Below are 12,625 nucleotides of genomic sequence, written 5' to 3' on the forward strand. Positions count from 1 at the left end.
TGGCTGTGATCTGTTTTAAGCTAGGGCTAATGAGGAGTAAATTCGTGATAGTTATTAGTTCATCTGAGGGTAAACCTGGTGCAAGATACTGAAGAATTTAAATGGAGGTACTCTGAATATTCAGATGTTACTGTTGTGTTTTACTTCAATTGATTATTTTTTATTATTGCTTTGCTCTAATGTAGCATCTAGGAGTGACTGTCATAGTTCATAGAATAGAAATTCATCTATGCTATACCATAGAAAAGTCAAAATGCTGAAAAAAGGAAGTGAATGTTCTGTGGCTGGGCTGAGGAGTCATGCAATGTTATTTTTTTAATGGAAATTACAGTGAAAAAAATGAGAATGCTGATTTGAGACATTAAAATTTACTTATGATTTTCTATTATCCCTCCCACTTAGCCTTCCCTCCCTTCAGCTTTAAAATTTTTTGATTAGCTATAAGAGTAAAAAGTACATTTAAGGAGCAGTGAAATAAGCATGTACCAATGTATATCTATTGACTGCATTGCTTTTGGCTTTGCTATGATTTGAGGGCATGGCTCAATGGTACACACTGGGCAAGAGTCAGCAGGAATTTCATCTGATATCTTGACAAAGAAACGACCCCGTCTGCTGGGCTGTTCCCTGTGGACAGGCACGGGCTCTCCTCTGAGTGGTTCTGCAACCAGCAGTGCTCAGCACAGGCGTACGCACACGATCTGCTGCAAACAGGCAGCTGCAGGACCTGAGTCCCTGTGGCTTTTTCATATGGATAAAAGGATGTATTAATTTCCAGTAGCACGATAATTGGCCCCTGAAGAATTATCCTCATCAACTTCAGTTAAAGAGGTATAATATCTGACCATAAGCGTTATTGCAAAGTGAGAAAGATGAGATTATGAGAATTTATTGAGATTATTGAAAACTGTTAGGTATGTCACACATTCCTAACATTGTACAAAACGAGTTTCTCTCCATTTAGAGTTAAATTATGGAACTCCAAAGTTACTCTATCCACCAATCCTGGAAAGTATTGAGACTTATTTTAGTACTCAGATGCTGGTTGAACTGTTACATTTCTCAGTGTTCATGTTACACAATTTATTTTAAAACAGAATCCTAAAGAATATATAGTAGTGAAACTGAACCCCTTGGAACAAAGAAAGGCATACGTAAATTTAAAAGGAACTTAAATTTAAAAGGAACTCCAAAACAAGAATGAGTTCTGGTGCACCTTTTACATGTTTAAACTCCCACTGACTTTAATGGAGTTAAAAATATGCAGAAATAAAAGCATGGACAGGAAAAGGGAAAAGGAAGATGACAAGAAAGGAGGCACAGATGGAGTAAAGGATGGGACAAACTAGTAACAAGTTTGATAACAAAGTCTAACCTCTTGAATTTCTATTTACAAAATATTCTCCTGATACTTTTGGCCTTTGTTTATTACTTTTGCAAGGATATAGAAGCTTAGTTAGATGCAAGTAATAAATCCTGCAAAGGTGATCTTTCCAAGTTAATAAATGACAGCCAGAAGAATCTATAGCTCAATATGAAAGTATAAAGCTGGACTGGGAGCAAACACTTCTAAAGCTCTATTACAATCATGTATTAAATTACAAGTTTCATTTATGGCCCTTGCTAAGACCCCTAGTACTTTACTAAAGAAATATGAATATTGAAAGTCATTACCTGGTTGTCAGAAAGCCACAAAGCTGCAAGTTCTTTAAGTTTAGTAAAAGTGAATGGTAAATTCTTCAGTCTGTAAATGATAATATTGGAACAACATGAATCCTTCATTTTCAAATAGTTTCTTTTAAAGATTTGTATGTAGCATGTTTATTTTGATCATACTGAAATTGGTGTAATTTCATATCTTTATTTTCTCTCACATTTTACTAAAATATAATATTTTATTAAGGGCATTCCACAATAAGAGTGACATTTGGAATCTAAAACTACTGACATCATACCCTAAAGGAACTAAGGAGATACCAATATTTTGCCTTGGCTATAATGTAACCAAAGTTACAGCTTATGACACAGAAAACAGAAAAAATCTTGGTCCCAGGGAGCCTTACAGGAAAGACCTAGCAGGTTTCAGTGTAGCTAACAGAAATTCTTCTATTGGACATTTAATTTTGGAACACAAATACTCTAAGATTATTGAAAATTCACTTTTGCAGAAATGTTAGGAAAAAGATTAAAATAACATAATTATTCATAGTGAACCTAAATGACAAAATTAAATGAAACAGTAAAAACCCCAGCATTTTACTTATACAGGTAAGCGCATTTCCTGTAAGTGATCTGAATGTGGGAATGGGGAAATGATGACCAGATACTTGTGGAAACTTCATTCATGTTTTTCCCACTAACTAATACTGCACATATTATTTTTACTTTTCGGTCTGTACCAACATGAGAGGGCTGTCCTAACCACATACTGAAATTCTCCCACAGAAGGTTAAGGAGGTGGAGGATTGCAGGAAGAAATGGACTGACCAAAGGACTGTCTACAAAGACAAAAGATAAATGTGATTTAACAAAAAGAACAGAGGAAAAGCCCTTTTCTGAGAGACTCAGACAATCCCATTCTGCAGAAAGAAAGGCTCTTACAGATATGGTCACTCACACCTCAGGTAAAGACAGGCAATCCACTGTCAGGTACTCCACCTGCATGGCATCATCAGGAGAATCCTTTGCCCCTCTACCAGCAAATAACCAACAATACTTGTATAGCCTTCTTCATATTAAATATCTATCCGTATTTCTGGGAGATAAGCACCCCACAAGCTTTTGTACCACTTCCTCTATGCAGTGCTTTGAAAGTGTATCCATTATGGAATTACTTTAGATGTATTTTTGCCACAAAGTCATTACCATTAAAAATTGTGTTATTTCAGAAAGCAGTGTGTACTTACTGCAAGTAATGCATTTTAAAGATTTTAATAAGAATACCTTATACTAAGAATGACTTATCTATAAAAATGAAACAAATTGACATTAATGTATACATATACATAGTGTGCTATAAAATAATCTCCAATTAAATACCTGTATAGATTAGAGCAGTTTTACATGTGTGTGCATGTTTAAACCTAGAGTTAATGCCATAAGAAAGTAAGGAGTGCCTAAACTACCTGAAATTTAGTTTTCATTCCTGTCTTATCATCAAATGAATACTGCAATGTGGAATAGTGCAGTATGTGACATTCTTTATAAATTAAGGTTACACACTTAAGCTTTAATAGTTAACATAAAGATTCTTAAATAGTGTTTCTCCAGATGTTTTACTCAGAGCTTTTTTTCTGTATAGAAAAAGAACTTTTGCTTTTCAAGTGATACTTTTATTTCTTTACACTTTAGGATTCAGTAGCTGTGATGTAAGTTTCAAAGCTATACAGAAACTTTTGTCTGCAGAGGGTTACTGGTGATGTTTCCAGTACACTCAAGTTGAAAAGTGTTTATCAAAGGGAGAAGCAAAATTGGTAAGCATGCTTCAGAAATGATGTGTGGCAAGGGGATCTCCAAGCTGGTTTTCTATTTCCATGTTCAAACACAACCCAGAATTTTTTATTTTTAATTCTTCTTTGCCAATAAGCCTGGATACCTGTTTTTAAACATCTGAAAAGGTCTGATTTTAAGGAGTCTTTAAAAGAAAAAACCTCAAGTTAGAGATCAAAGAATGGAGGTACTCAAAACCATTACTGTTTTTTGAAATTTTTCAACCTCAAGCCTCTTTTTCTAATTGCAATTTCCTTTTGCTAGTTTAAGACTGCTTTTCAAACTGTGTACTGTAGGAACATTTCTCCTTCATCTGTACTAAGAATGCACATGTAAACACTCTGACTTTCATGAACAACTTAATTACCAAGTGATTTTGCATGATACCCACTTTCAAAACAAGGCCCATGGTAATTGTCACTTACGCTATATTAGTTTAACCATGAAAGGTAAATATATAAATTTTTTTTAGTTTCATCAGTCAAAATAACGGTATACTACAGCTACAAAGGATCTCAAAGAGTAGTTATGCATGGATGTAGGTTGATTACTTTCTACATACTATAGGCCAGATCCTACTTGGTATAAATCAGCGTACCTGCTGATTTCAAAGAACTAACTCACATCATCCTCAGTAAAGGATTTGGCCTCCTCTGAAGACAAAACTGTTCATCAGTAATTGAAAAAAGTGATTAATCTGCACTGCTTCCACTGATCTAATACATGACTGCAATCAGGTATCAGTACAAAGAACTGTGAAGTTTATGGCTGTGCTATTCAACAGAGAGCTTTTCTTTTATGTTTAAATGCTGAAACTTCTCACTAGACAGTTTGGAAAATTAGATATGTAATTGTTTTTATAAATCTAAGGGAAAATAGATTCACAATACTAGATGGAACTTCAACTGGTGCATAGATAGTTAATTAAGGAGATGGCCAAATTAAATTAACTTACAATTCAAAGGCAAACTATGCTGTACCAAAATGACTTATTCTTACTACGGATGGCATTTTACTCAGCGTGAATAAATAACCTTGGCATGAGGCCATTTACCTACTGGAAGATGCTGTTTGACTGTTTCAGAGCAACTTTAGCCCAGCAGTCAGGACTGGGAACAAGGCTAACAGAAATATAGCCATAGACCCTGCACCCATTCCCTCAGGCATCAGCTGAATGGCATCGAGACATGAAGTCTGTGAGAAAACAGTATCTCTGAATCTTCAGAATAATTACACTAGTTCTTACACTTGGCAGCCACCCGCTGTGCATGCCTTCTTGCATGAGCAACAGTTTCATTCCTGTGCAATTTTTTAATCACTAATAACTTCAATTTACAATCTTTTAAACTGATTTGCAAAAAGAGCTGAAAATGTGATAGCCAAATTAAAGAAATCTCTTAGTCCTATAGAGATTATCGATATTCATATTGATTAGGTTAAATAACAAGTAAAATCATGTATGCCATTGGTAAATATAACAGTTTGAAAGTTATTACTAAAATTTTTCTTTTAAGGTAAATCCTGAAGCACCAACTGATTTTTCAGGAAAACAACTATCCGCAGTAACAGTTTGGAAAAGCGTGAAATACATATGTTATTTTTATAGTGTTTAATTTTCACATAGAAAATGTTTCTTATGAGGAAAAAGGAGAAGAAATTTCCCTTGAAGTTCCTCAGGTGAATAAAAACAAACTAAACAAAAAACAGCACGCTTTTTGACATTACACCCCTAAACATTAAATCATTGTACCATATGACTTCACAACCTCAAAGAAGCTACATGTCAGTGTGTTACACCATTCTGGAATGAGGACTTTAGAGTAATTCCTTCATTATTAATCCTAGATTACATCTTTCGCATAATTTGTTAAGTTCTTAAGGGCTAGATACTTTAAGAGTAAGCTAATGAATATTTTTCATGGAACACAAGAAAAGCAAAGAAAATGTAATTGATACTGTTTAAATATAAAAAAATAACAAATGTCAATATTTGAGGGGTCTTATGGGGCAAAGGTAGTCTTTGCTTTTATTGTAAGCCTACTGACAGACATAATTTTAACTTTTTTTTCCTGATAGTAATTGTTTTTCTCATAATTTTGTAAAATAACCTACTACATATTTGCACCCACTACTAAATTTTGGTTTTGTTATGCCCTAAGTAAGCAAGCTCAGAGTATGAGAAGTGTTTCCACTGATTATTAATTTGAGTAATACAACATATGAAGAGCTTACCAAACACCTACGGGAATACTTTCTAGATTCATCGATGCATATATTATACTTTGGTGACATTCAGAAAGAATTTTCAAATAATACTCCAAACATGAAAAATTTAGGTCAAAAATATGTTGAAAGTTAATCGTTACAAGCAGCATTACCAGTCAGTTGGTCAAGCCCAGATATAGTTATTATTTGTGACAGTTCTCCAAGGTAACTCTCAGCAAATTGATAATGACAGGGTTTTCAGAGTGTGAAAGTTTAAAAGAACGTGATTCATATTAACCCATCAGCATACTGTTCACAAAACCACTTGTGGATATACATGGCCAGAAGTAATTACCTCTTTGGCAATGAGGAATATTGTATAATTAAAAAACTAAACAGAAAAAGAAAAGGTACACCAGGGAACAGTCTTTTTTTTAAATGGATCATGTAATCTTAGGACCTTTTTTCATCTAATTTCTGTGGGTGAGATTCAGAGCAGTAAATGAGTTCTGACCCCAAGACAGAAGCAGAAGCAGTGCAAATACAGAAAGGTGATGATTCTTTCAGCTCTTCTTTAAGAACAATCTAAAACTAAAAGAAAGGTTACTTACCAGTAACCGATGCTCTTTGAGAAGTGTAGCCCAAATGTACATTCTAACAATTCTACCTCTCAATCACAGGACTCATACCTGGAAGGACTCTGAGGAGAGAGGAGAAGCAGATGGAAGACAAATGTATATGTGGACTACACATTGTGAAGAACACCGGTTACTGGTAAGACATCTTTTTTTCTTTGAATGAATCCCATGTGCACTCTTAACAGTGACTGAATCCAAGCAGCTACCCCCAATGACTCATTATGTGGTGGAGGTCTTGATATCTTTCATGCAAGTAGTAACTGCACAACTACTTTATCAAATGCTGCATTGGTTCTTGAAGTACTGGAGACAGTGTTATGCCTGGCAAAGGCAAGGATGAATCTCCAGGCAGCTGCATTGCAAGTATCTGGAATCAAAACTTTCCTGACTGCAGAGGATGAAGCCACCTAAACTCTCATCAGATGCACACTAGCCCTCATTAGACTCCACCTTTGCCATCTGATAGCAAGTCAGGATTCAACCCATCATTGCCTTTTATTGTGTAGAGACAACCGAATACTGCATTTCCCAGGGATGAAGAGCCTCTAACAGGGTTGAAAAGGTTTGGACCTGTAAAGATAAAAGGAGAGAGGACTCCCAACTATGGAGATGAGAAGTATATAGTCTTAGAGTGTATGGCATGGGAAAGAAAAGCTGGAGTCTAATTCCCTGGTCGAAGTGGAATTCTAACAAGAATATTTGAAGAAAGTCCTGGAACTAAACCAGCTTCTGATCAATTAAGATCAGCAAAGTCCATCTTAGAGCAATGAGGGCCGTCAGAAGATATGGAACAAGAGCAAAAGCCTGTAGTAGCTGAAACCATAGTATTAAAATTGCACTAGAGAGGGACTCCAAACACTGACCCATCTTTGAGCAAAATGTGTCAACTCACAAAAATTTGAGATTCCTGTTGGTCTGAGTGGCAAAGAGGTCTATGTCAGGTTTGGATGTCTTTCAGGAAGGAGTCAATCAGGATTTTACACCAAATCTCCCAAAATATTTCTGGCTTTCATACCCAGATAAGCTCCTCCCAAAGAGGGAGAGCTCCTCTTTTCCTCTTTACATGCTACATCACAGTTGTCCGTCACTCCATATGCGAGTGACCATTCAGAGAGTAGACTGCAAATTTTCCATGCACTCTGGCAAGGCAAGTTCAAAGCCACCAATATCCCTGTACTCTACATGCCTTGAGCCAGAGTGCACTCCCCATGCCATGAGGAACATGTCCAGAATGAAGATTTTTGGTGGCAAAAGGGCATCTCTCAATAAACACTTGAGTAGTCCACCTACTAGCAGAGAAAGTCACTAGGATAAAGGCAATGATGTAAGAGGCTAATGGATACACAAGTGCACCATTTACAGTCACAGTTGTAGACACCGGAGGTGAAATCTGGCATATGACAAAGTAGAAGGAGATGACCCTGAGGTATCGTTGACTGGGATGAACCTGCAGTGGACAGATCCCCAATGGAAGACTGTTTTCCCTTTGTAAAACTATACATCCATGATGATCAGTATGGATTGACAGTCATGGTGATGGAGTCTGTTCCCTCCACAAGGAAAGTAACATGCAAAGATGCATGAGCGACTGGACACCTGCCAGAATGGACATGGAATCCTCCCTGGTGTCAGGAGGAGAAAGGTATCAAGGACTGACCAGAAAAATTCTGAAAGAATATGCGATCATATGCACAGTCCATCCCCATTTGTTATTCAGTACAGGGAGTAACAGCTGCTCTTCAGAAGATTTGTGCAAAGGTTGGAGCTTTCATGCCAAAAAGGCTGCATCAGCAGTGTTTGGTGCGAATGGGTCTGCCTTAGCAGCGGAGCCCATAGAGGCCAGGGCTCAGGAGGTCTCATAACAAGCTGACAGGGAAAAGGCTGACCACATCCCAGGACCCAGGAGCCCATCACCATAGGGTGAAGCACATGCACTGACCCCTTGGCTCTAGAATTGCCTTTCTGCTCTGCTTGCATATCTGTGTCTCTTCTTCCAATGGCTTGAAAGGGTATCCAGGAAAAGAGTTGGTGTGCTCTACCTTCTCTGTCATATCTGAAGCAGGACGAGTAGAGGGGCAAAATTGTTGTGGCAACATGGAAAGGTTCCTAGCAACAAGCGGAGCCCAAGTACACTCCTGATCAACATGTACATGTGGACTCATTCAAAGAAAGAATGGATATTGCCTTAATGTTAATATGAATGCGAAAATGGGAAAACAGAAAAGTAAAAAAAAAAAAAAAATTCAACATTAGGATGGTATCTGAACTTTGTCCAAACTCGTTGGTATCAAAACGTTGAAACTTTTTAGTTTCATTAAGGTGGGAAGTTCCATAACAAAAGCATTATCACAATGTCTCAGCAGGGCAACATTTAACCTCAGCTGGAACTGATATCAACAAAGGAAGAAAAATTTATTCCCCAACCCCCTCAAGAAAAGTACATGACACAATTCCACCAGGTTTAAAGGTTGAAGGTCTACAGTCTGAGTCAGTTCCTATCTCTCCCAGTCTAGACTGTGCTCTCCCACTAGTTCTATAATGCTTATAACTCACTCTACAGTTTTTCAGGTGGACTTGAGAGAACAGCTTCCCACCCCAACAGGCAAAGGTCCTGTTCTCCTGCCCTCCTCACACCTGCTTTGATGCACAGCCACTGTTTACCGTTAGCTGGCTTTGGTGTTTGCCAGAAACCACGGTGAGCAAATGAACCATGAGGAGTGTCATAAAATGAACACAACAAGAAGAACAATAGCTTCTTCCATTTTCAGTGAGATAAATCAGTTCAGTGACTTGTCCAGTGAGCCCTGAGCAAGCATAAGGGCAGATGCAGGGCTACAACCCAGCACTGAAGGGGGAGTGGGAAGGAGAGCAGACGACATCCTACCCCAAGGAACATCACATCACTGGGATGCTGGTCCCGTAATTACCTTCCTCCACAATGGAAAACCCAATCCTCTCTTATACCTGGGCACCTGGGGAAAAAGGAAGGTGGGGCAGGACTGCTGTTCTGGTGGCATCCAGCTGTCAGGTCAGCTTGGTCAGGAAACCTGGCCTTCTCTTACCACCTCCACTGCCTCCTCCCAGCAGTGAGCCACCTCCTCCCTCTCTTACCCCAGAAACAGCACTCACAATCAGTAATTACACATGAAGTCATGTGCCTGAAATCAGCAGTTGACCTGACTGAAAAGTTACTTGGCAAAAAGCAGGGGGGGAGGTAGACTAGTTTTCTGCTTCCTCAACGCAAACTCATGGCACAATTACAGGTTTGAAAAGAGGGCAGAGTGATCCAGCTCAGATTGGTTTAATGTGCCAGGGAAGGCACCCTGCAGTTGCAGCTCCTTGGACTCCCAAGAGACCCTGAACCAGCACTGTCCTGTTGCCTCCCCACTCCTATGCCCACTCCGTGCCTCCTCCTGCATGCCACTACAGCTGGCTGTGCAGCAACAAGGTGGACCAGCCACTGGAAACGTCCATCTGAAAACTCACCATATTCCTGATAGGCTGCTTTCATCTATATCGCCTACGTATTCAAGATCACCATACGCCTGGACAAAATTGCACTGGGACAGGACAGGGTATGTGGATGCAGGAACAGTGAGGGGAAGCTGGACTGCCTTTGTTGGCAAGAATGCCAGCCTAGGGAGTTTAAAGTGTTGCCTGAAATAGTTTCAGACTCTAGCTGTACAGATAAAAGCACAACCATAGACTGCTGTGGTGACATACTGATGGGAGTGTACTCCCTGTCCCTGGGAAAGCACTGGAATCTGAAACCCAAAATCGAGAGACCCAAGATTTGACTCTGGGACTTGGACAGTTTCAATACAAACTAGAGTTAAGTTTAACTTTACGTTCGGTTTCATACATAATGTATTTTATGATACACAATTGTAATGCGGAAATCATCTAACAGAATTAAGTGAATAATTTTAAATAAATATATTACAGGGATTTCTACATTACTTCATTTTATATTTTATGGTCAACCTTAATTTCAACAACGAAACTGCTGAGTAAACAGTAAATCAGACACAGATGTATAAAGTCCTTCCTCTAATTTTTACTGAGTATGGATGATAATTACTGGAAACAAAATGGTATTCACACATCATTTGTTGCACTACTGAGCAAACTTGTATTTCTGTGGTTATACTGAAAATTAACATATTCTTGGCACATATGTATGTAAAAATTTCAAGGAAAAGTCAGTCTTTTCTGATGCCTATGGCAGCATGGGATAGGTGTCAAGAAAGGCTCATTTTAAACATTCTGTTTCTCATAGGAATAGTCATGTGCATAAGAACAGAAGAATCTGGTTTTTTGACAAAACCTTTGCTCTGCTGAAGGAAATAGAAAATTTTCTTTTGATTTCAGTGGAGTCAGGATAACATGCTAGTGTGCTTCCATTTAATGATTTCCTATATATCAGCTTGTCTCAATTTTTTAATCATTAAATATTACAAAGTTATCTACAATTTTAAAGCCAAATATCACACTTTCACATGAAAACACCAGGAGATAAAAGAAGTAAACAGGTTTTAATCTATTAAAACACACTGAGACCCAGATCTCAGCCCCATTCAAGTTTTTCTTTGGATGTCAGTGGAACTAAGACCAAACCATAAAGACTTAAAAAAAAAAAGGGATTTTTTCCCATGTAAATAGTTTAAGTAATTCTAAATATAATTTTTATATTTTTAAATGTATTTTATATACATGTATTTTTACAAATACCTAAAAAGAATAGTTTAAATTTTTTTAAAATAAATTCTTATAACGGGTTAGAAAAATTATGTGAACTATACCTGTTATCGCTCAGATTTAACACTCTCAGCTTCTGCATCTGACCAATTTCATCAGGAAGAAATTCTAGCTTGTTAGAGCGCAGAGACATCACTGTTACATTTTTACAGCTTCCAATCTATAGGAATGAAAAAACCAAAGATGTTAGGATACCTACTTTGATAAAGTTTTTTATCACTAACTTTTTATGTCAGGAGGTGGCCAAATCGTGTTTTCACTGTAACTGACAAAAAGCAGAAAATACAGAATCTAAAGTCAGAAAATAATGCCCTCCTGTTGTCAGTAACACCAGGGAAATGCCTAGGGTTACTTGCAATACTCTTCTGAGTATTGCAATACTCTTCTTCCCTCATCTTTACATCAATTTACTAATTTACTGGTTTTACTATTTTACTGTTGAGTATGTAAGAAAGATTTGGTCTTCCACATTGTGCAGAAACAACTGGTTTAACAGATAGTTTGTCTGAGTAGGGATGAAATCTTGGGCCTACCACAAAACATTTCAATCTGTAATTTAAAAACACAATCAGCTTCTCACTTCTCTGGGCAGTTCAGGAAGGAAATTCTCATCCACAGCCAACGTCCTCAGGTTATGAAGGTAGCCAATGGTAGAAGGTAAGGACTCCAACTCATTACAGCTGCAGTCAAATTCTTCTAATAAAGATAAACTGAAATTGTAAATACACTTGTTTTAGATGCTATACAAGGACTAGACAACAAAAATTAAGAATCTAAAACCTTTGAAAGCTTTAAAGCATCACACTGCTACAGACACCATGCCCTGAAGAGGGAACCTTTATTGCAGATTTCCCTAGGAGAAGTCTATAATAATATGATTTTAGGAACTATTAGGGACACTGTTAATCAATCTTATCCAGGAAGGCAGTTTAAGAAAGACCACTTAGTTTCCCCACATTATCATTCTTAACTTTTGTAGTGAGGAAGTATTCCAAGTACTTCAAACAGACAGTGATCAGGGCAATTCATACTAAGCTGCAGAATCAAACCACAAAGTTTATAATCTTGACACACAAAGACAGACAACAGGTAAAGAAATAGCACTGGTGAGAGCAAAGGAAAGGGAAGCAGAAATTGCCTCCAGGGTATATTCCAATTGATGCACTCGACATCATTTCTAATACAGATCAGTAGAGAAAAAAGATGAACTTGGATCCAAACTCTGCAAAGTAATCTCAGCCTGCTGTAGTGAGACATAGCTTTTGTAAAAGTGCTTATGTTTCACATGTTGAGAAAACTGGCTAAAAAGTGATCTTGAAAGGGTATCTGTATGGCAAGGACCGAAACAAAGCAGACCAAAGTAAGTAATCTTCTGACACTCAAGGCCTCTCTTTAAAGAAAATTAAATAATCTCCATTTCTGTCTTGTACCCCTTTTCCTAGATTGTTGTATTGTGTCAAACTGTGGAAAGAAAGAGACCTGACCTTTCTTTCACGTAATCATGTTTTCAGGAAAGAGGATGAAATAGAGGCAGC

General features: G+C 37.7%; 1 protein-coding gene across 7 annotated transcripts in view; it reads right to left on the reverse strand.

The window, feature by feature from the left end:
- LRRC7 (leucine rich repeat containing 7) overlaps window positions 1-12,625 on the reverse strand; it is a 183,567-nt gene that overhangs the window by 47,577 nt on the left and 123,365 nt on the right. For all 7 annotated transcript variants that reach the window (XR_015698796.1, XR_015698797.1, XM_087731928.1 and 4 more), the window contains exons 11-13: window positions 11,671-11,800; window positions 11,135-11,250; window positions 1,675-1,744 (exon numbers count right to left, since the gene is read on the reverse strand). Coding sequence is in view for 5 of the 7 variants with exons in the window: in XM_087731928.1 (XP_087588054.1) it covers window positions 1,675-1,744; window positions 11,135-11,250; window positions 11,671-11,800 (316 nt within the window). In the remaining 2 variants the exon portion in view is untranslated. The remainder of the gene's footprint in view (window positions 1-1,674; window positions 1,745-11,134; window positions 11,251-11,670; window positions 11,801-12,625) is intronic.

Source organism: Nipponia nippon, unplaced genomic scaffold, assembly GCF_047370975.1.
Source record: "Nipponia nippon isolate SJK-2023a ecotype South Korea unplaced genomic scaffold, ASM4737097v1 scaffold_5, whole genome shotgun sequence".
Classification (NCBI taxonomy): domain Eukaryota; kingdom Metazoa; phylum Chordata; class Aves; order Pelecaniformes; family Threskiornithidae; genus Nipponia; species Nipponia nippon.